The sequence below is a fragment of the Pelmatolapia mariae genome, linkage group LG15, assembly GCF_036321145.2.
Source record: "Pelmatolapia mariae isolate MD_Pm_ZW linkage group LG15, Pm_UMD_F_2, whole genome shotgun sequence".
NCBI lineage: Eukaryota > Metazoa > Chordata > Actinopteri > Cichliformes > Cichlidae > Pelmatolapia > Pelmatolapia mariae.
The window spans coordinates 21,541,642-21,564,996 of record NC_086240.1 but is presented as its reverse complement, the minus strand read 5'-3'; the positions used below and the strand labels follow the sequence as shown (position 1 = coordinate 21,564,996).

Sequence of the window (23,355 nt, the reverse complement as noted above, 5' to 3'; positions counted from 1 at the left end):
TTTAAACAATGGAGCTGAAGAAAAGGGACAAGCTTAAAAAGAAAGCGTGAGCTAACGATGAAATAATGACTCAGTAGAGAAGCTGGTTGTCCATGAAGCCTTCAAACTCCAGGACGAGCCCCCATCCTCCTCTGCTTGCCTGCCAGCCAAACAAGCAGACAGCAGCGAGTGATTGAAGGCAGACAGGAGTGTGAAGTACGACGGCGTCCTTGGCAGCATCGGGAAGATGAATGCTGGAAGATGCCAGAGTCCCCGAGTCACATTAGGAGGATTAGACTTGTGGGTTCGCAGCTAAATGGGATTGATATTTTCTGTGTCTGCCGAGGTCTGTTTCAGTTGCCTGACCGATGGGGTAATTATTATGTTAGTGTCCAGGCTCGTGGTCAGTTACGCAGTTATTCTGCCTTCCAGTTGTCTGTGGGGGGCCTTTAATGTGAGAAAATGCTAATGACACATTAGCATTTGGAGACACTTTTTTCTTTTTTGTTCCACTTGCCTAGAAAAATAGCCAGCTCTCCCTTTTATGTCAATGAAGAGGAAAAATAAATCTCTACAAACTGATCTGAGAAGGAAGTCGGACACTTTGGCTGTGTTGGTTTCTGTGTCCGTGAGTGTTTTAATCAGGAGTAGAGGTGACGCTTGTTAAAATATACTGCCTATAAAATAAAAGCTGGATTGGATGGCACCTCGCCCCCATAAGGCTCTGTTAGGATAACCTTGACTTCCTGTCAACAGCTGTCTGGTATGTGGGGAGGAAAAAAAAAAGATAGAAGACGAAGAGGTGGAGGAGGAGAAGGAGGACGCGGATAATGGGAAGGAGGGGGAGATGGAGGAGTGGCTGATATAATTTCTATAGGAGTAAAGGAAACGGAGAGGATGATAAATCTGCAGGAAGCTCGGGAGAAAGAGGAGAATAGAAACTTTGGTCTTTAATCAGTCCATCCATGAAGTCCACTGCTTCATGCATGCACACAGGTTTTGATTTTATGTTATTATATTTGTCTCACATGATCAAATACTAAACATCAGGGAAGCTGTGGAAACCTGTAATGTATATTTTAAACTATTTCTTGTTGATTAAGGATGTAATTTGAACAATAATCAGCAGATGAACACAGTAATGAAGACATTCATGCTGACGTTAATGGTAACTGTGAGAAACGCTGATATCAGATGTGGGAAATCAGTGTATTGATTTGGTATCTTGTGCCTTTAATAAATGCATTCCATTGAACTTTAAAGCTTAACTGCTTAATTAAAAAGTGAATATTTGACTGTGAAAAAAACAAAACAAAAAAACATAACTCTCAACAGCTTTAATGCTCTTTAGAGAACAACCAAAGGGTCCTTCTCTCCGCACTCATTGAATCTTAAAACCTTTGAAGAGTCATCATTACATTTCCACAAAACTTAAAAACAGTTCTAAGCAGCATTTAAAACACGTGACATAATACCACAGATTCAGAATCTGTTTGTGGCAGGCGGGGGTTAATTTGCACACTCTTATATGCCGTGTGGGCATAGAAACTGTTGGCTCTTCCTCTGAAATCTGTGACTTAACCTCAAACTGTGGTCACCATGAGCTGATAGTAGCAGAAAAGCTCAGACAATGAGGCTTTGGCCTCTCTCCCTCTATCGCTCATTCATTATGTTTTGTTGTAACAGTTGCTGGGAAGCTTTTGTTGCACTTAACCTAAGGTGTTATCATCATATCATCTTATTTTTTGTTTTCGTGAGCTCCACAGTTGGCGTGTAAGAGATGGGCAGTAAAGACGTGCCATCAGACAGAGCGGTAAAAGAGGACCCAGCGTGATTGATAATCAGTAGAAAAAACTCGCACAAAGGACCATTTTGGATGTTTAATGTTAAGATGAACAAGTGCTTTATGCTACAGTCACACTAAAAAAAAGTGTTTGGATTCGTGTGCTGTGTGAATTGGTTGTTTTGTAGACGGGGATCAGGGCTGATACGGTGATAAAAGTGGGAATAAGACAGAGTCAGTCTGCTATCAGTCTGTGACCAAGTGGAGCCAAGTTGGAAATTACATGCAGTCTGTTTGTGATCATCATATGTGTGTAAAACACAGCTGGTTGCCATAACTACTTGCAATCGGTCGCCAACAGCAAAAACATTAAATGCAAACCACCGAATTTTCCTCCTCACGAGGAGATTGTTGTCCTGTTTCTATTCTAGTGTGACCCTTGGCATAATTTTACACTCCTGTCAGATTGGCACTCGGCATCAGCAGAGACCTGAAGCCAAAGTATTGATATCTGATCACCAGTCAGATCAGCTCAAAAGCTAAACTGCACTAAGCTATTTTACAGCCTGTGCGTGCTTTCTCAATGCTGCTGAGTCTCTGACAGCTGCTTTAAAATTCGCCTTGAACATTTTTCTTTATTTGCTTCAGGCAACTTAAAAATATTCATGTAAAAATGGATAACTGGTCAGAAAACCGTGCCCTAAAACCATGTTCGATTAACAGGAGCATTGAATGCAGGATTTTCAGCCTTGATTCCCCGGCTCTTTTAAGCTTTAATTTTAGCATATTTCTACGCTGTGAATGGTTGATCACATTACATCCATAAAAAAATACATTAACTAGAAGCTGCAACTTTGAGCAAAATACTATAAAAGTACCTGAAAAGAACATGTAATGAATAACCCTTGTGTAGCTGCTACTACTACTTACCTGACTCTGGCACTACTGACCACATTTATCATAATGACACTAACACTGAATGCTCTCCTTGTTCCTCTTTTGCGTAGTCAGACACACAAAGTAAACACAAACACACACAGCAGAGTGCATGACCACACGCTTCCACCCACGTTAAGCTGTAGCCGAGACTTTTCCTCGTGCTTTAAACAGACTTGTCTTCTTGAGCACAGCTGGAGAGGCGAGAGAAAGCCCTATTAGCCACCAGACATCATACTGCGTGGCTGACAACACGTTTAAAGAGCCATTTTTTGGCTACACACTCAAACGCTCACACCCTCATGCACACATTGACACATTTAAACTGAGACGTGCACATAAGGGCAGTTAAGTAAAAATATTAAGAAAAAGTGAGACGGCGTGCTGCCTGTGGTGTGTAAGGACATGTGGTGTTTTTCACAGTTTCTGGCTTTCTCTACTAGATTTCTGCTATTTCAGATCTAATGTATCAAGGCACCGTTTTTCAGTTGTGAAAAGGAAGTTTATTTATAATGCTGCAAAATATTCTTTTATTCAGAACAAGTTCTGCACATTTGTATCCAATTCTTTTCATGTTATTATACGTCCCAGAGGAGAAATCATCCTAGTTTAGCTTTGGACTGTTTTCAGGAATGCAAAACAGATGTTGAAATGAAAAAAGATCAACATATTCTGGTTTACCAGTAACTCTAAAAGCCTCTTTGTCATCTACAGGATAGAAAGTCCCAGCCGCGTTTGAGTTTTTTTACTCCAGAAGAACAAAAAGAGGAGGGTACAAATATGACATTCACACCGGGAATGTCAACTCTAACCAAGACAAGACACGGAATTGAGCCACATAACAGTAAACCATCCACATTACAAGCCTTTGGCATTGACCGCATCCCACTTTCTGTACTTCTGACAAAGAAAACTAACCAAAGGGAAGCTTTTTTGAGTCCTGAAATTACAAGCTACTAAATATTTAGGGCTAAATGCGAGATGACAGATGTCTTACAGCTTTTCTGTAGACACAATATTTCTTGTTTGTTTTGGCTTTTTTTTAAATGTAAATTCATCCCACGTAACTAGCTCTACTGTTTAACTCTAAATTCATCAATTTAGCTCTGCTTTGACAAATATTTCAGGCAGAATGAAAACTATGAATCCACCAACTATGCATGTGCATGAGAGAGTGGACTTCAACTGGACTTTAAAAAGAATAACAGGAATGAGAACTTGGCCGTTTATATCTCCAGCTGTCTGTCCACAACAGCGTATAAATGAGGCTTAAGCTTGTAGATGTTACTGGTGTTACAGCAGTACAGCAAGATCTTTGCCACTGGTAAGTCACTTTGGTTCTCCTTCATGTCATCTTTAATGCCAAAAAATGCACTTTTTTTGATTAAACATAACCAGTCTATAAGAAATCATCTGTTTTAATTGTTATAGGAATGACAGTGCATTTTACTGAGTTGCACAGTGTGGGGAAATAGAAGAAGAAAGCTCTTTTTTTATAGCCTACTGCTGAAAGAATTAAGGTTTGTACTGTGTTGCATTTTATTTTTAACCCTGTACTGCAGTCTTCCTTTGTACATATTTCTTAGTACTTCTTTGTAGTTATTTATTAATAAATAAGTAAAATGAAACAGTGAAACAAAAATTAGGACAATTTGATACTAAATGTGTTTTAAGGACCTGTAGATACTCTGGTTACAATGTTGGGCTGTCCAGGTATAACAGCAACAGCTATGTAATCCCACTGTTCACAGTTTGAGTCCAACTTTTTTTTAACGCTTCAAGTTGTCCCTCTTTCCCTCTGTCCCACATTCTTCCTCCTAAGAAATCCACATTAAACTATCTGCTAAAAGCAAAAAGACCTAAAGATTCTGCTTTTGAAAGTTTAAACACCTTTCCCTCTATTTCTGCCTCATTTGTGAACCTAATATTTTTTCCGTCTGGCAGTAGCTTGTAATTTTGGGCCTAAAATGTACTTTACTTATTTTGTACAGCTACAAAAGTCCCTCATTTCCAGTAAGTGTGTGACACTCTTCTCTGGAGCTTAGTGTGAATGAATGACAACCTGTGTGTGTCTGTGTGGGGCTTGACATCTCTGTCAGTTCGGGGCTGCAGGGTCCCAGTCGCACCATAAAATGCAATGACAGCACAATCATAAGAGGACAGAAGTGAAGGGTGTTCAGTTTGTGTCTTACTTGAGCGTCTCGGCCAAGTAGAAGCTCTGCTGCACGTCGTCGTAGTTTGGAGATGAAGCGTAGACATCTCTGACGCCGCTGTAGCCTCCTTCGACTCTACAGTGCTGCTCCAAGGCCTGAATGAGAGACAGTGATGGAGACGGACAGCACGAAGGGAGAGGGAGACAAAGAAGGCCATCGGTGACTGGCGAAATAAATCACTGAACCTTAGGGAGGATTATTTACTAAATCATGAGTGACCTTGTGTGAGGTTTTTTTGTTTTTGTTTTTACAGGCAATTTATGGATTTTTAAATAGAAAAACTTTACTTTTCCTTTTATAATTTTGTCTCCAGTTTTTCTCAAATTAATGCAATCTTTGTTTTCATAGACAGACATTTTACCTGTACAGCCTCCCAGCCCCACTCTCTGTATTTGGGGTCATGGGTAAACCTCCACATGTACATGTAGGTCTCGATGACCTCAGGACGGAGGATGAAATACTTCTCGTTCTGGCGGGTGGCGATGGCCTCAACGCCGCCATCGAAACGGAACGCCTCTGGTCCGAGTTTCAAAGCTGCAAAAGACAAGAACAAGACAAGAAAATGTTCAGAGATGAAGAACAGAACCGTGTTTTTCAGCATATTTATATATTTTGCAAGTTTGCACATGTATGGAAAACCACATGATGTAAGGCTTACAGAATAGTGGACATGCCTGATTTTCTTCCCTTTCACTTTGTTTTTATTATTTATCCATATATTTACATAATGTAAACTGTAAGTAATATATGTAGATGCTGTGCAGAGCAACACCACTAACTTAGGGGTCAATGGTCACTGAAAAGAATAATGCTATTCAACTGCTAGCGGTGAGGTTTCTCCAGAAGTGCATTCAAATCACGATGACTCAGAACACGACCTAAGGATGCATTTAAATGAGGGAGATAAATGCAATTATCTGAATTAAGAGGAAAAAGGGAAAAAACTGCATCCTCTTAAAATATGGCATTGATTAAAAATGAGAATTTTAAATGAGTCTAAAAGCACTTTCCCCTCAGTAAGCACTAATTTGAGTGTCTTGATTAAAAAAAATGAACAGTGCATGGACAGCATTCAAAAACCTGACATGAAAGATAATTTGGAGAGTAGTAACCGTTTAGATTGAGCCATATTCAGAAATCTACACATGTTATGTCAACAGATTCACTTCTACAATGAAATGCATCTACGCTTAACAAACCAAATCAGAAGTGGGGCAAATAGATGAAGTGGAGTGTCTGTTTACTTGTCCTGGCATAAGACTCGTGACAGGTGCGAGCGATCTCTGCTGCCTGCTCCATCTGGTGGCCCGTCTTGTCACCGGGCGCCCCATCAGCACCCAGAGCGATCATGCCGCCTGCAAAACAGGTCAGGTGGCCCATCTTATGCTCCAGAAGCCCCCCCTTCCACTCCGCTATGTAGGTCAGCCCATTGGTGGACTTCCTCATCAGGTTGGTTTCTATTGCCTGAAAGAAACGCAGATTTTTACGTGTTAGCTTTGGTTAAAATATGTGACTGCTGTCACACCTTAAAGATGAGGAAGAGAACATTAACAGTCAACACAGATGTGCCTAAACTGCAGGATCACCTAAGACTCTAGAAAGTGACCATGGTAATATGCTTAAATAATATCATGGGTTGAATTTATTCATTATTACTGGCTTATTTGACTGACAGGTGGATGCCAGTGCGGCAAATCGGAGTCTTCATAGCTTCACCTGCTTTAATTTGAATCACTGAACAACAAAAATCCACTTTGAGCTTTTAGATCAGAGGTGGGCAATTAATTTTCCCAAGAGGCCACATGAGAAACTGGGACTGTTGTGGAGGCCCGCATAAATTAGCTAACTTCAGGACAATAACTATCTGATTTCTTTATAGCGATTTATCTCTATAGACCAATGAGCTTCTAAAGGGATAAAATTCACACTGAGCATAAGAGAGTTCATCTTATTCATGTCGCCCTCAACAACAGTCCCAGTCTCTCATGTGGCCCCTTGGGAAAATCAATTGTATTAGACTGAAACTTTTATAACAAGGCTACAATTGATACCACCAGAGATCTGGGATGACCCCTGAGCACATGAGAAAACATATGCTTAAAGCTGTGCACAAACATTTCTTTCTAGACATAATATGTCATAATAATTTCCTCCTCATACTCAGTCTCAGCAGATATCTGCAGATAAGAAAACATGTCAATCCCATTGGGAAATATAGAAATGCTTGTGGCTGTGATTTACCTTCATCACTAAAGACTAGATTGCTAGATATGATTGAAAAACTACAACTAAATCATCTTAAGAGTTACTGATTTGTGTCGGTTCCAGTTGTTATCTCTAATGGATAAGTAGTGCTCCAAAATGAAAAACCTTGTATTTTTCTATTTACAGACCCTTTAAGGAGCACAAATTGTACAAAAAGTAAAAGTTATTCCTTTTTCTGTTTTGTTGTGACTTTGATAGACCTCCTGCTGCTTCTCTCCTCCCGAGCCTCTCCTTGACAAATAAAACAAGAATGCCTATAATCCTCAAAGATCAAGAGGGATTATGGGTAAACTATCCCAGCGTGTTTAAGTCTGTATTTTAGTCGCTGTGTAATATATTCGCTCCCAGTGTGCCACAGAAAGACAGACGGACAATCAGCTTTCTCCAGCTGAGACCCGTCGCTTGTCACCACAACTTAAGTTGACAATTTGTTCTAACAGAGGAAAGCTGTCTCCGTGTGTCTGTCTGTGCGTGTGTGTCATCTATCCTTTGGGTTTACGAGTGCTGTTGTTACTGTAGATGTGTCTTTTGTTATTCAGCAGTAGTCCTGTCAGCTGTGTCATCCTTCCATCTGCTCAAACTCTGTATCAAGCTCCTGAAGATTATGTTACTTGAGATAAAAATCACAAAACTCTCCACTTTAGACTAAAATTAAGTCTGTGAAATAGCATATTTTAGCATAAAACTACAGAGGCAACGAGCAACACTTGCAAAGCTTCAAAGCTAGACAGAAATAAATACAACAAAAAGGCCACTTTTGAATATCAAAAGATGGCCTCATGCTTGTTTTCCGCTATTACCCAACAACCATTTATTATGACTCAGAGGGTGCACGGAGGATACAAAACCCCAGAGTAAATCCACACAGTTCACCATCTGTAAACAGACCCTTATGCTGTCAGTTCAGCAAGAACAGCCTCAAATTAGAGGTCACTGGCTGTAAATGTAATACACTCACAGCCTTCCAGAGGTTACCTCGGGATTCCCCATATATTAACAATAAAATACAAAGCAGTTACACAATACTGTCTGCATTACTCTCTAAGTGCTAAGACATGACAAGGACTGGAAAATAGAATCACGACTAATACTTTCTAAAATTTATTTAGTACTACACAGACTTATTTATACTTTTGGACACTACTAGAGCAGCTTTGCCTGATTCACTATTCAAAATAATCCTTATTTATCTTATACTGGGCCCTGGTGTAGGCCCTCAGTTCATTCCATGTTTTAAACAAGCAGTTTAGCTCCTCCCCCTTTAAGCCAACTGTCTCCTGATTGGCTGCCCTCACAAACAGATGTTTGTAACTGAGCGTATTGAGCAGCATTACCTGTATACACCAACCTCATTATCCTAAGCTTTTGTATGAACATGCACTATTGTAACACAAAATCTTACAATTGTATAGTTAATTGTAAAAAAAAAAAAAAAGAAAGAAAGAAAAAAAAGAAAGAAAAAGGTATAAATATTACATCAGGGTGTAATGTGAAAATTTAAAAAATGTTCAAATATCTTCATCAGTAGTTAAAACCCCAAATATTCAGAAAAAGGCAGCAAATCCCTCTAAGTTAAAGGATGAACCTGGACAGTATTTTTGACATTTTGCCTGAAAAATGATTGAGTGATTATCAAAATCACTCAGTCCGGAAACCCACAGGCTTGTTTGCTGACTTGGCCTCTGGCCGCAATGGCATTTTTTTTTCCACAAATAAGCGATATCTGGGCCAAACCTTCCCATTACATCTGCTGCTCATTCTTTACAAATACAGAAGGTTGACCATGTGTCCCAGTTTATGTGAGACTGCACATCGTTTTCATCCCCCGTCCCCTCGTACCACATAATGAGACAATGTTCCACATTTTGATTGGCTCAAGTTTACAAAAGTTACCAAAGCAGGACAGACACTTTTAGAGCAACAACTGAACAACAAGGATGAAACTTTGAAAGGTAATTCTCAGAGGTTTTATTTAGAGGTTACAGATATTTATTTTGCTCTTGTTACTATTATTATAATAAAGAGACAAAAACACAGTTGATTTAACAGGTAACTCTTTTAACAGTTATTTGGATAGAAAAAAAAGGAATATGATTGTAAGGAGACTTGGAAATTTAGTTAGATAAACTACTGTATATTTGTCATTTATGTGCCAAATATAAGCATATATATATATATATATATATATATATATATATATATATATATACATATATATATATGTATAAAAGATCACCTCTCAGCATTAGTGGTGTTACTCACACAAACACACAGTTGTGTCATGTTTGGTTTGCTCCGATGTGGTCACCTAAATCGCAAATACACAAAAAGCGCCAAACTAGAACGCTTCTGGTGCAAAAATAAACGTTCCTGCAGATATCTGTTTATAAAGAGATCCACTATCACTTGACTGATAGCTCATTTTACTACCTGCTGCAGTTCCAGTGAAGTCTACGATTGAAACTCTGAATACTTCTTTTTTTTTTTTCCCCCTCAATCACAAACAGTCAAAGTCGCCTCAGCTCATTTTGAAAAGCGTGTCATTGTGTGTGTGTGTGTGTACCTGCAGGGCATCGTAGTACATCTTCTTGCCTTCCTCATCAGTCTTGTCAGACATCAGCCAGGCCTTGAGCAGGTACTCATAGAAACTGTCACCCAGGCCACCCACGGACACGTGATCTGCAACACACAGATAAAGAAAGGAGTGAAACTCACTTAGACACACAGAGACAAACAGGCCTCCCCATCCGTCTTCTGGGTTAGATCACACTGCCATCCAAAGATCATCCTCACATGACACGGTGTATGTGGCATACCAGTGATCCAAGATAAACAACAGCACTCTGAATGTGTGTGCGCGCTATTTTTTATTGGTGAGCCTTCACAGAGCTGAGCAAGCCGAGCAGCATTTTTGCATTCGTCCTGCTGATGGTCAGCAAAGCCTCATCCATATGCATGCATCATTAACAGAGTCTGAGGTTGTTTGTGGTGTGCAGAGATTAAATGTCAGCTGTGATAATGTTAAAGTGAGGCAAAAAGGAGGACGGAGCTGAACACAGTTTGTTTCTAAGCTGATAACGGTACCTGGCCTTCCTCAAGTTCAATAACAAAAAACCAGGAACAGCAGCACCAGCCAATCAGGAGAGATGACACACACTTCAAACAGACCATCAGCAGTCTGCCAAACGGCATTACAGCTGTGCGATTGGAATAAATTTGTGCAAACATTTTTTTAATATATTATAAACAGAGAGAGGATGGAAACTATGACTTAATCGTCACAAGTCACTGCTACAGCTGTTTGGATAAAATACAAACACTTCAAATCACAATATGTAAAAGAGAGAGCCTTTCTGGAGAGCTGCGGTGTGGAGATATTTTTTCAGACAGCGTTAGGCAGCAGAGATCCCCGAGTTATAATTTATTCAACAAATGCCTTCCCCATCACTGTTGCATAATTTCTGTCTAGATGAAAAAATCTAAGACAAGCATAAAAGCGACGATTTTTCCTTCTTTTGTTTGAACTTCCAGTTTCTATTCTAATTGAGTATGTCATCATTTGCATAAAATACTTGGATGAAATCATAGTAGCTGGCTCTGGTTAAGAGTGTCAGCTAAATGCCAACCATTATAATCGTGGATGTGCTCTCAGTGGTTTTTCAGCCCATCACATAATAAAAGCAAGTAAACCACAGGTGCAGATTCAGATTTAGGATACTACAGATACTAACACCCCTTTAATAAAATAGTAGGTGGTAAAAAACAATACCTGACAGAACTCTAATAAAGGCTGAACGCATATCAGTGAAAAAAAACATTAATAAAAGTCGATTAAAGGATTTCTAATTTGTTTTGCTGTGGAAATCAAAAGACCTGTATCAGATTTTATGTGGAAAGGTGTTGCAAACATGGCACCATCATAATGTAAAATGGAATAATAGTTTATTTTAAATGTAAAATACTCACAAAGAATTAAAAGTGGAAAAAAGAAAAACCAGTTTTTAAAGTAATTTCAGTCTTCTTTCCCTTCTCTGTGTGTATCTGCTACCTATCAACTTACACTCCACAGTCTAACTGCAATAAATTACAAAGCGCATGATCCTTCTTGTATTGTGTATGCAAAACAATGTTTCAAGCAAAGTCACTTTCTAATCCTTTATTACGCTAATTTGCCTAATCTGTGCAGTTCTTGGCAGGCAGCTGAAATGAAAACGCAGCAGGCTAAAGGGCAATTTTGGTGCCGCTCCCGATGTTGTGTTTAACTCCTGGGGCTCCACAGTTGTGACTAAATTTGGTCAAAATGCAGCATGATGACTAAGAATTTTCTAGATATGCAACATATCAGGAGAAACTGTTTGGCAGTAACCTGACAATTTTTAGATTTGTTTGAAGCCATGGATATTTAAGATACATGCTCAAAAAAGGGCACCTGATCAAAACTTTTCTCCAGTCTCATACTGGTTTAATCTGTCTCTGCTGACTGCTTGAGCTGCTGTGACGAAGCATGTGTTTGCACACAGTCCAATACTCCATGCAATCCAATAATCCCTTTTCTTTTGGCTAAACAAACCTGGTAAAAATAATCTGGAAGGTAGTACAGTAAATTCAACTGTTGCCTTAAGATGCTTTATGGGGTAAGGTTAAGATCCTGCAATATTAGCCAGACAGTCCCCTGTGATCACAAAGGTGACGTTTGGAAAAGGTGACGTTTCAAAAGGAAGAGACCTCCAGCAGAACCAGAGTCAGAGAGGGGCAGATGCCTGTTAAAACTGAAAAAACAAACAAACAAACAAGCCAAAAAAACTCTGCAAGGTATGAGAGAGATACAGTAGTGGCATATAAACACATCGGGAGTGAAAAGAGGTTATTGAAGTGCATCATGGGAACCTCCCAGCAGCCTGAGCCTCTAGCACCATAACTAAAGGATTGTTCAGGCTTACCTAACCCAGCCCTAACTACAAACTTTATAAAAACAAGCAAAGTTTTAAGCCTAATCTTATAAAACCAGGAAGAATGTCTCCGGAAACTAAAGAAGGAGCTGGTTGCCTGAAAGCTGAAGGCTCCCATTCTACTTTTAGAAACTCTAGGAACAAGTCAGCCTGTAGCTTGACAGCAAAGTCCTCTGTTGGGATAACATGATGCTATGAGGTCTTTAAGGCATGATGGGGCCTGATGATTCATGCTGATATATGTGAGGACTTAACAAATTTAGGATTTAACAGAGAGCAAGTGAGAAGATATGAATCTGGGAGAATAACAATCTCCCCTTGTAACTCCTGTTTGCCCTCCATGTGGGCATTTTTGTAATAAGGTGACTAAATGTTGTTTGGACATGTGTCTGTCTCTGTAGCTTCAAGAACCTGGCATCCACCTTCTAATTTAAATCGCTATAATAAATTTATTAAGCCACTGGTTTCTGCTGTCTAGTGGTCAACCCCACTTAAACCAGCTTTAAGAACAGGCTGAAAAACTGATTTTGATATGCAGGCCCACTCTTTCCGCTTGTCAGTGTCACTTTAATTATATGTACCCAGCTGGCAGTTTCCTCCAACGTATGACAAGTGCTGTTAGAAAGGAGAGGCTTTTAGTGCTGGGTTCCTCTCCCAAACTATAAGTTACATCACCTCCACATTATACACCTTTCTTTATGTTCTTGTCCTTTCTCCTCTCTCTTTGTGATCAAGACTTCCATTATTTCCTCTTCCTCCAGCCTCACGTCTCTATCATTATTATCATTACCTGTTCAGTTGCACGGTGTGACGAGTCCGATAATGGCTTTAAAATTACACCCTGTTACCTGCGCCTTGTCAGAAGCACGAGCGTGCGGACGGACCTGTGCGGCACCGGAGATGTTAAAGACGTGGCTTGGAGTGAGTATGAAAATACCTGACAGTGACACGGGTAAATAGTGGGTTTCAATAATTTAAAGAAAGTCAAGGTTCAAATGGAAAGTGTGATGACACAGTGAGGGGAAAGAAAGAGAACAGGAAGAGGATATTCCACTTTAGGCCCATCTGCAGAAACACTTCCTCTGCTGCTAGTGTAAAGGATTTTCTCTTTAGAGTGGGCCTCTCCATTTCGGCATGACCTTAGAAGTGTCCAAGTCATTCAAAGGCCTTGGAGATTAGTCTCTTAATCTGAGCCCCAACTGACATCTTTCCTATCTGGACTTAGGAAAATGTGTCACAGAGTGGTGTCAGGGTTATCTAATAGACTAAGGGAGAGGCGTGGCAAATTAGTTTAAAGATACCCCGCTCTGGAGCAAACTTCGGGACTGGGGGACAATGCGTCAACATGTATTAATCCTCTATATCAAGATTACTGCATAGGTAATTCTGCATGACTCATTCCAGCTTCCTGAGTGTCCCTGGCCTAACAAAAGCTCCACAACAGCTACAAGCAGTACAACTTAACGCATTTTTATTAAGCTAATTTAAACTAATATTGGATCATTCTGTCAGCCTGTTTAACTACTGAAACAGCATATACCAACTTTGTTTAACGGACAAATATTAGCACTCTTTATCTTCAGTCACTGTTAACAGAGCTCCATAATATTTATACAAAACTTTCATTCAGTAAACTTTAATTAAATCTCATTTGCATAGGGATCATTTAAGATAAACACAACTGGGTAAGACATAAGTAGACAGATAAAACAAAAACCGAAGGAAGTGAAATAATCTGAATGAAAGTTATGAAAGTGACAATTGTTACGGCGTAAGTGCAGATCCTTAAGATAACATAAAGCCCAAGTTTCTCAATACTCCAAAGTTTAAAATGGTTACAAAGTAAAAGTGCTATCAGCAGCAGTTATTTTCATCACTGTTTATTGTGATGCTTCTTTTCTCAGGGTTTGCTTTCATTGCTTTCACGTGAGTAATTTGAGCCAAACCTTCGTGTTCTTGACTTTGGCGTCAACGCACCGTAAAATCCACGTTGCTGATGAACTCAAGGTTTCAATTGTGAGTTTCAAGCCTCACTGAAACCAACACCATGTCCATGTAGTAAATTATGGTCCTCATTGGAACCAAAAATGACAATAAAGCAGAGCATGCTTCAGGTTAAGAGTCATATTAATAAGTCTTCTGTAACCCAACCTAAGCACAAAACACCAATGAATGCAGTAAGTAATAAGCAAATCTATAAGCCAACATTTAAGAGGAAAGTTTGTCAGTTCCGTCAAAAAGAGCCTCAATTAAACAGCAAAGTGCATGAAAGAAAGAGAGGGAGGCATGTTAAGTATACTCAGGCCCAGATCAGGAGGGGAGGGGACATTCGTGCTCTGGCATGGTATAAAGAGAAGTTATCTAAAATTATGGTAAAGGATCATTAATGCACAATAAATGGTGGTAAGTTCACAGAAAATTAGAAAAAATAATTACCACCCTTTCAAAGTGTCAATCTGAGCTGAAGACAGAGTAATGACTACAATAAGATGGTATCTCTTGGTTTTAGTCAGTCCAAATTGCAGGTGTAGATCTCTTTTCTTTAAAAGATCGACACAAAGTACACTGCAGTAATCTAGACGAGCTGTAATTTGCATGCATTAGTGTGTCATTGTCATCGTGGATAAAAACGATCTAACCTTGCTGACATTCTTCAAGTGATAAATGCAAATTTTATTAATATTTCTGATACCAGACTCAAAGTCTTGCTAATTATTAACCCAAAGATTTCAACCCACGATTTTCATTTTAATTACACACCGATCCATTTCACCTTTATTCTGTGGAGGAAGTTATGACTCAGTCTTGCATTTGTGCCCGAGATAAATCTTAAAATGTGCGAACACAACAGGAACTCTTGATTAACGTACTTTAGTATTACGCATAAAAATTATTGTCCAAAGCAAAGGCATAAACTAGCAAGAAAACGACAAGTTCAAGGGTCGAGCATTACAGCACACAGAGGAGATGTTTACTTTCTCGTTAATCAGTGAACAAACCCGAGAAGATTAACACAGTTTTTATCCGCCACATGATAAGGATGGCCCACAGTACTCAAAGCAGCCTCCTAAACACTCATATCTCAAATAAGCTTTAATGGAAGAACTGGGGGCAGCTAAATCCCCAAATGAGAAAGAAAGAAAGAGTTCAACATGTGAAGGGTGTTGGCTGTGATTGGTGATGCTTAGCCAGCGGAAACCTGGGACTGAAATGTTACTGCCTTTTTATTGTGTCAAGACAAACAAACGCAAACAGTTCATGCGAGTGGTAACTTTGATTTGGATGCAGTTATGCCATCTGTGAAACATCTGGCACACTCTGAAATCAGCTTCAGCTGTCTGACTGTAGCATCTGGTGAGTAGGCAGGAACTTTAAAGTGGACATAAAACACTACATGTATTGAGGCTAAACCATGGATGCCTACTCTCAAAAACTCTCACAGAGCTAACACTGTTTGTGAAACTGGGTTTAAGAAGCATCTAAAGTTCAAGTTTTTCAGAGCTTGTTTAGCATCATCTTGTGCCTATAAAGAACGTGACAGCACTGGGGTGCTGCTAATGGACCTACAGTAGTGTATGTTAGCTAATTAGTGACCAATAACTCTAAAAGACACTAAACCTATAAATCAGTCTAAGGCAGTCACTTTTGTACTACCCTTGGCTGCAGCAATGAATTTTACATAAAAAAAATAAAGGATATGCTTGTGCACTTTCACTCTCTTAAGTAGGTACTTCAAAGAAACAAAATAAAAAGAAAGATCTAACGACGGCCAAAAATATGGAGCAAGAATCCTGGATGTGCACAAAAACAGCTTCTCAATGATGCAATCACGAACAACTTGGATTCCCAAAGTTTGTTATCTTAAGTTGACTTTATATAAAGCTCTCTCATAACTATATCCAAAAAAAGTAGTTTGTTGCACAGCTTCTGATATGTAAACTGCAAATAAACACTGCACCATTTTGCCTCAAATCCTCGTACAGCATACCTCTCGGCTCAGTGAACCACACATGCGTGGGGGTATGGCCTGACTGGTGAGCCAAACTGGCAATGCTGACTTTTCCATCTTTTTAACCTGTGGCAACAACGCTGTGTGGACTGTAATCAGTCGATAGTTTTAGTATAAACTTGGTGGCGATTTAAATAGGAGTTAAATAATTTACGAATGTGCTACATGTGAGTATTCATCTATTTGCATTGCTAACAAACCACAATAATTCAACAAACCCACACTTCAACTAGTTCAAAATTCATCGAAAATAATCATATCTGTTTTTTGCATGTTAATCTATAAGTTCTCAAATTTTAGGAAAATGCATTAAAAGTTTGCATCATGTGTTGCATGTGGTGTCACATGTGTTTTTAATAGAACCCAATGTAGACGTCTACCACATCATTTTTGAACTTTTACCTATTTTTAGCCAGTGCCATTTAGACATTCATTAGATATCCAACCTAGTGAGAGTATTCAGCGGTTAAAAGTTCATTGGTGAATAGCAGGAATTAGCTTGATTTTAAGCCTTTGCAATAGCGTGAAAAGGCGACTTTTCACCTTTCACTTTTCAAATTTAGACGTTAAATAAAGTCCTCTGAATGGCTGACTGGATTTATCCCAGAAAATAATGTCCACAGAGGTTTAACTGGTGCTTGAGGCCCCCCCCCCCCCATAAATTATCCTTTGAGCTTTCATCTTCTTTTATTATTTTTTCCCTGCTGTATAACTGCATTTTATTTTGTGGATTATTTCTTTTTGTAAAGCATTTTGTAACACTGTTTTTGAAAAGTACTATACAAACGTTTAAAGCACTATTAGCATACATGTAAGCAATACAAATAAAAAGGGAAGAAAGAACAAAATACAGTGTGTGAAACTGGGAATCAGGACTTACGTTGGCCCCACTGTCCACTGTTGGGGTTCAGGTAGTTGGGGTACAGCCCCTGAGGTTTTTCCAGGCGATTGAGTACTTTACGGATGTTCATTACCTAATATTAAGAGAAAGAAAAAAGAACATAAATATTTCTTAAAATTCTCAAAAGTTGCAAAATATGCACATTATATTTTATTATACAAGGGACTAGCTAGTTAGCAGGCTAATTTTAGTAAATATCTCTACACAACAATACTAAAATGTAATTGATATAAATTAATGTGAACGGTGTATTTCCAGATTAGGATTTTTGTTTTTCTTTATGTAATAAAGAACTAATACTCTTACATACGCACCTTTATCTGGTCTCTGGACTGGTATTTTTCATTGCTTAGATATTTTTTTATTACAAAAAAACATCTTTTAAAATAACCTGACATTTCAGACTAGAGCAAATAGAAAACAAGTCTTTGTATTAAGTGGGAAAATATATTTTCAAGTCTCTGTATCTGTTACCTTCTGAGCAAACTCTGGATTTCCTGAGAGTCTGCTGAGGTGCATAAACTCCAGATGCAGGGTGCCATACTCTGCCAGGATGCTGCTACCACCCGATGCCCATGGCCAGTTCCTACCGATACCACTGCACAAACACAGAAGCAGAAGGAGACAGAAATGTATGTATAACGCAAAAACAATAACAAGCAAAGTGTAGAAGTGTAACATTTTTCAATTTTCACTGTATGGAATATTTTTTAGGACATGCCAGAAACACCTCACCTCACGGGTGCCCCGGGAGGCTTCCTGGCCAGATGTCCAAACCACCTCAATTGGGTGTTTTTGATATGGAGGAGTAGCGCCTCTCCCAAATAACTAAGCTCCTCATACTCTAAGATAGAGCCCAGACACCCTACAGAAGAAGCTCATTTCCACTGCTTGCATTTGTATCCACAGACTCATTCTTCTGGTCACTGCCCAGAGCTCATGGCCATAGGTGAGCATAAGAACATAGACTGACAGCTTAGTTTTCATGCTTGGTTCTGCTGCACCACACCAGACTGGTATAGCGTGCAAATCACTGCTGATGCTGAACTAATCCATCTGTCAATCTCCCGCTCCCTCACTCTTGAACAACTACAGCGATTACATTTCCTGGCTGGCTTGGGAATGCCTTGGTATCCACTTCCAAAAGAGCTGGATGAGGTCACTAAGGAGTGGGAGGTATGGACTTAGACAGTTGCCCCCGTGATCCGGACTCAGATAAGTGACAGAAAATGGATGGATGAATGACGAACAGATGCATGACAAAAATAACACAAATCAGAACAAATGAGTAACATAATAAAAGTTTTAACTTGGGCACATACCCACAAACTTATAGCATCCATTCCCATTACTAAACAGGCAGAAAGTCTTTAAAAAGCCATCTTGAAACTCTTACTTAGAAACCAAACTCCTTAAAAGTCTGAAGACTGCTAAACAGTTCCTAAAAGTTTGATCTTATTTTTAAAAGTAATTACTATTCAACCGATTTTCACTCTGAAGGCATTTGCAAATAGATTCCTTAAATAGATAAAGAGCAGGGTATGTTAATGACACTAAAATTAAACCAAACTTTACACTCCGTTTGTTATATTTATGCACATGTCTGTTTTTCCCACAGTCTTCACCTGGCAGCACATCATTCTTTGTGTTTATCCGTCAGTCAAAAGGAAACTTGTTGGAGCCCGTTCTCTGCCAGGAAACAAAAAAAGGTGCGTCTGCTCTCGGGCCATATGTGAGAGTTACCAACCTTGGCGTGCTTGACAAGGACAGAAGACCTTGCAACTGGGAGTGTGTGTATGTAAGTGTGTGTGCTGGATCATTACAGCCACTGACAGATCACTTCCAGGCCAAGGACTGATGACTCTGGTGGCGATGCCTGAAGTAACTACTCATGAATACATATGAACTATTCACTACACTGTCAAGCACACACCAGGATGTCGGCCCTACAGCAACTACATGTGGACACATGTACTACACAAAAACACACACACACACACTGAAGCCGAGGAGACATCCAACAAATGAGAAGAAGGGGGAGGAGAAGGAGTGTGGATTGGGAGATGTGCTGCACAAACACACACACGCACACACACACACACACACACATAGAGACAAACCCACACATCTCTTTAAAGAGGTGGATGAACATACTAATTATGCCCCCCTTCTTCAACTCATCATGTTGCATAAGCCATAATTTGTTTCCCATTACACCACAGATTTAATCAAGTCAACCAAACAGGGACGACCACTGCCGCATCAGGCAGCGAACACAGAGTCTGGCAAGTGTCAGAAAGCAGAAATGGTGAGAAAACATCCCATCACTGCACACCCTGATTAATTTGGGGGTCAGCTAATTGGCACTGTCACACGGCTGAGATTGTGTATAAACACACACATATATTTTGGATTAAGTTTTTAAGCTACATTTTAGTCAAACATTATTCCTTCATCTCCGCCGCCTCTCATTCAACCGTAGTTTTGATCTGTCTATCCATATTTTTTAGTCCCTTTATAAACCCTGTGATGAACAGTAAATCCTTTCGCTTGTGTGGGTGGGATTGAGAGACAACGCACACCTTTCCAGCTCGCCCCTGTCCACCTCAATCCCCCCTAAAGCCCTGCTGCAAGAAGAACCAAATCCGTGTTAGGGAGTCTAAAACAAAAGAGAGCCAGACAAAACCTAAAACCCCCAACAGTGCCTCTCTGCTTCAGGCTCTGGGTGTGCCCACATAAAAAGGGGCATTTCATAAAGATCCCTGTGAGTGCCACCTATCCCAATCAAATAAGTTATCAAATTATGATGTAAAAATAATCTGGTGATTTAGTGCACAGAGTGGTAAAACCAACATTTTTGTTCAAGTTAATTATTTTATTGCTGAACGCGCTCGCTGTGCTGCTGTTTAATTCTACGGTGACAGCTGGAGATTAAAGCTCTGAAACTTCAAACTGGAAATGTTTTTGTACCAAAGCCTAATATAAAGAAGACATGGAAATCACTTCAATTTGTTACAGATCAAACTGAAATTAATTTGATTGACTGATTTGATTAATCACACATTTCAGTACTTACGGCATTTTTTTATGCAGTAACGTTAACAAATGTCATGAATATAACACTATGCTTAAATTACTGAATCAGTTCTGTGCTTGGATGAATAATCTCACTTCTTTCATTCTTAGCAAAGCATGCGATGTATGTTAGAAACAAAGCTTCAGAGCTGAAAAATAAAGCTAACATGTGGTTCCTCTAACGGCCACTTGACATTGACTCCAAGAAATCCTCAGACTCTCGTGTTAAAATGTCCAACTTTAGAGCACTAAAAAGCGTTTTTACTACCAGTTTCAAAGAAACAGTTTTGGTCTCCGTGTTCAGTTTTAAAAACACCTACTGAAACAAATTTGCACTGGGAGAAATGATGATGAAAAATTTGCTTCACAGACGTTCACATCGATTCTTGTGGTGCTCTTGGCTTGAAGAAAAGACAATAAAACTGTAGGACTTTTTTGGTAAGTTCTACAAATCTGTTCATGTGGGTTTTGTCCAGCTATCGATTGTCCTCCTGTTCCTGTTGGTTCTTGTGAGCAAATCTTCGTGGGTTTCCAAAAACAATCCAGCAACTGTATTTGTGTGATTAAACACTGTAAGAGATCAGGTAGTGGTAGTCTTTACATGGGGAATTCAAATAGTTTGTAATAATTGTGAAGGTAATCGGTGCCATAATTAAAAAATAATCATAATTCCACTGAAAATTACCCTCCACATTTAGCCAGATACTAATAGTCTGGTGCAAATTAACATGAGGCCGTTTTGGATGACCTTTTCCCTTTTGCAAACTTTCTTTTTAAATGTTTTTCTCCTGGCTTTTTCTTGCACAAAACAGGCGGCTCTGGTAATTACAAAAGAAAGTTTGAACAGCATTTTGTGCTGTTGTAGCCAAACAACATGGAGACCTATCAACAGCGAGATCCAGGTCACATCCATTAGAAGAGTGAAATCTCGAAGGGTGGTGAGATAGATGAGATGCTTAACAGTCTATTAATATTAATGCTAGCTCTGTAGCTAGGGACCAAAGATGTTGCCGTCAAGTAAAACACAGAGCTGCTTATCCTATGTGAGCATAAACATGTGATTTATTTCCTAAAGCACATGCGTTCTCCTGGTGAGACTAATTTTGTGTGAATGGGGCTAAAGGCTGACTCTTTGCTGTTGGCTGCTTGCAGAAACAGTTCAGTATGAACAAACGCGTGGATGAAATGATGCATTAATGCTCATAAACCCAATAATTTGGGGTCAGAGATCCGCCTCTGCTCCATTTTGGACTAAATTAACCTGTGGAGGAACACTTTGTTATCGCTATTCTGATGGAAACCAGTCCCCTCCTGTACTGGGACTGGAAACTGGCCTTGATCCATCCATTGGCATACAGAACAATGCATCTATCTTAGTCTATTTGAGTCTACTGTTGTATTTGACTACTGATGCAAATGTCCTAGTGGCTCAGTTTCCAGGGCCCTGTTGACAACAGCATGCTCTACATCCCATTTCTCACATGGCATGTAATAGGACTTATTAGCTCTAATCTTTGAAACACATTATTTAGTTCATGCAGTCTTTGCACTACAGAATACATAAAGTGCAATATTATAAAAACGTTCAACAACTGGTCAAAGTTTTGCCTCAGCTGGCTTTCGTCCTAATTTGCAGAAAATTTTCACCCATGATGTCTAATCCAAAATGATAACCGAGTCCTCCCTGTTGCCTGTTTTTCGTTTTTTTGTGATCTCAGTGGGCTTCATTTCCACAACAGCGAGGGGTATGAAGGTTCATATTAAACTCTGGATGAATATAAAGTCTCGGTTTATTGAATTCAGTTCTCGAACAGTCACAGCGGTGCTTCTCACTTCTCATCGACATGCTGGCTTTTGATAAAATGTTGTGCCGATGAGCCACGCTTTATACCAAACAGTAATATTAGAGTGCAGCACACTGAAAAACGTTTGGTTATTCTCTTTAAAAACCAAGCTGTAAATGTTAATCAATTTGCTACGGTGACCTAGAACTAGAGGACTTTCAGAGATTATATGAGGCTTACACCAGCGTATTAAAGCCGATATTGAACTTTCATTATAAGTTAAGAAGATGAGCCAACATGATCCACCTCTGATAGGAGTGATAGGATGCAGTTTGTTTGTTTAACAGGAACTCTTTTTTAAATTAATTTCCTTGCCTCACATTTCCCCTTTTATATTCATTAAGGGGTAGATATTATGCCATGCAGAATTTAATCCCAGTAATATCTCTCTGTTAAACAGAACAGATTATATCACACTACTTACATTTGACTATTAATCATTCAGTCCAAACGGTAACTAATCACTGTTTCACTTTTGACTTAAGTTTCAAAAACCTATGATTCCAGGTCACTTGGGTAAAGTTTGACAAGGTCCTGCTTATTAAAACACTATGGACACATTTGAAAGCCTTCTTAGAAACAAAGCAATGCCATTCTTCCTAATTTTTGTACTCCTATGAAAAATTATGTACAGTCCTACTGCTTCCATAGCAATTAAAAGGGTAAAAAGCAGCCAGTGGCTACTAATCAGACATACAGTGGTCCCTCTTTTTTTCGCGGGAGTTACGTTCCAAAAATAACCCGCGATAGGTGAAATCCGCGAAGTAGCTAACTTTATTTTTTTTTACAATTATTATAGATGTTTTAAGGCTATAAAACCCCTCACTACATGCTTTATACACTTTTCTCAGACACACATGAACATTTTCACACTTTTCTCTTTTGTTTAAACACTCTCAAAGTTCGATTTATCAAAGATTTATGTAAATTTGACAAGCTGAACGCATTCTGTACAGGAAACCTCGCACGAGATTGATTGACAATGGTCTACAGCCAATCAGGACGCAGAACACAATGCACAGTAAAAAACAACAAACAAAAAAAAAACAGCATGCAAAATTACACAAAAAAAAATCTGCGAAACAGCGTTATAGCGAGGGACCACTGTACTTGATTATCTGATTATCAGCAAATGTGAGCACATTTTTGCTGTTTGCTGGTCTGCAGCATTCAGGTGTGTGTTAACACAATGCCAAAACATTCCCGGGAGTGGACTTTCCAGCAAATTCAACCCATGCAAAATTTTTTTTTACAAAAAACCCAAGTGCTACACAGACTCTACAGGCCTCAGTTAGCTCACCAAGCTTACCATTAGAAAGGCAAAAAACAAGTATGGGTTGTTTGGAAAGACTGCCAGGAGAAAGAGTCCTCTCTGAAAAGGTTTATGATGTTTGTGGTTCC

At 39.3% G+C, this 23,355-nt stretch overlaps 1 protein-coding gene across 1 annotated transcript in view; it reads right to left on the bottom strand.

The window, feature by feature from the left end:
• Positions 1–23,355, bottom strand: part of man1a1 (mannosidase, alpha, class 1A, member 1) — a 157,690-nt gene that overhangs the window by 8,101 nt on the left and 126,234 nt on the right. The window contains exons 6-11 of the mRNA XM_063496142.1: positions 17,510–17,633; positions 17,015–17,108; positions 9,740–9,855; positions 6,156–6,375; positions 5,273–5,445; positions 4,891–5,006 (exon numbers count right to left, since the gene is read on the bottom strand). Coding sequence (XP_063352212.1) covers positions 4,891–5,006; positions 5,273–5,445; positions 6,156–6,375; positions 9,740–9,855; positions 17,015–17,108; positions 17,510–17,633 — 843 coding nt within the window. The remainder of the gene's footprint in view (positions 1–4,890; positions 5,007–5,272; positions 5,446–6,155; positions 6,376–9,739; positions 9,856–17,014; positions 17,109–17,509; positions 17,634–23,355) is intronic.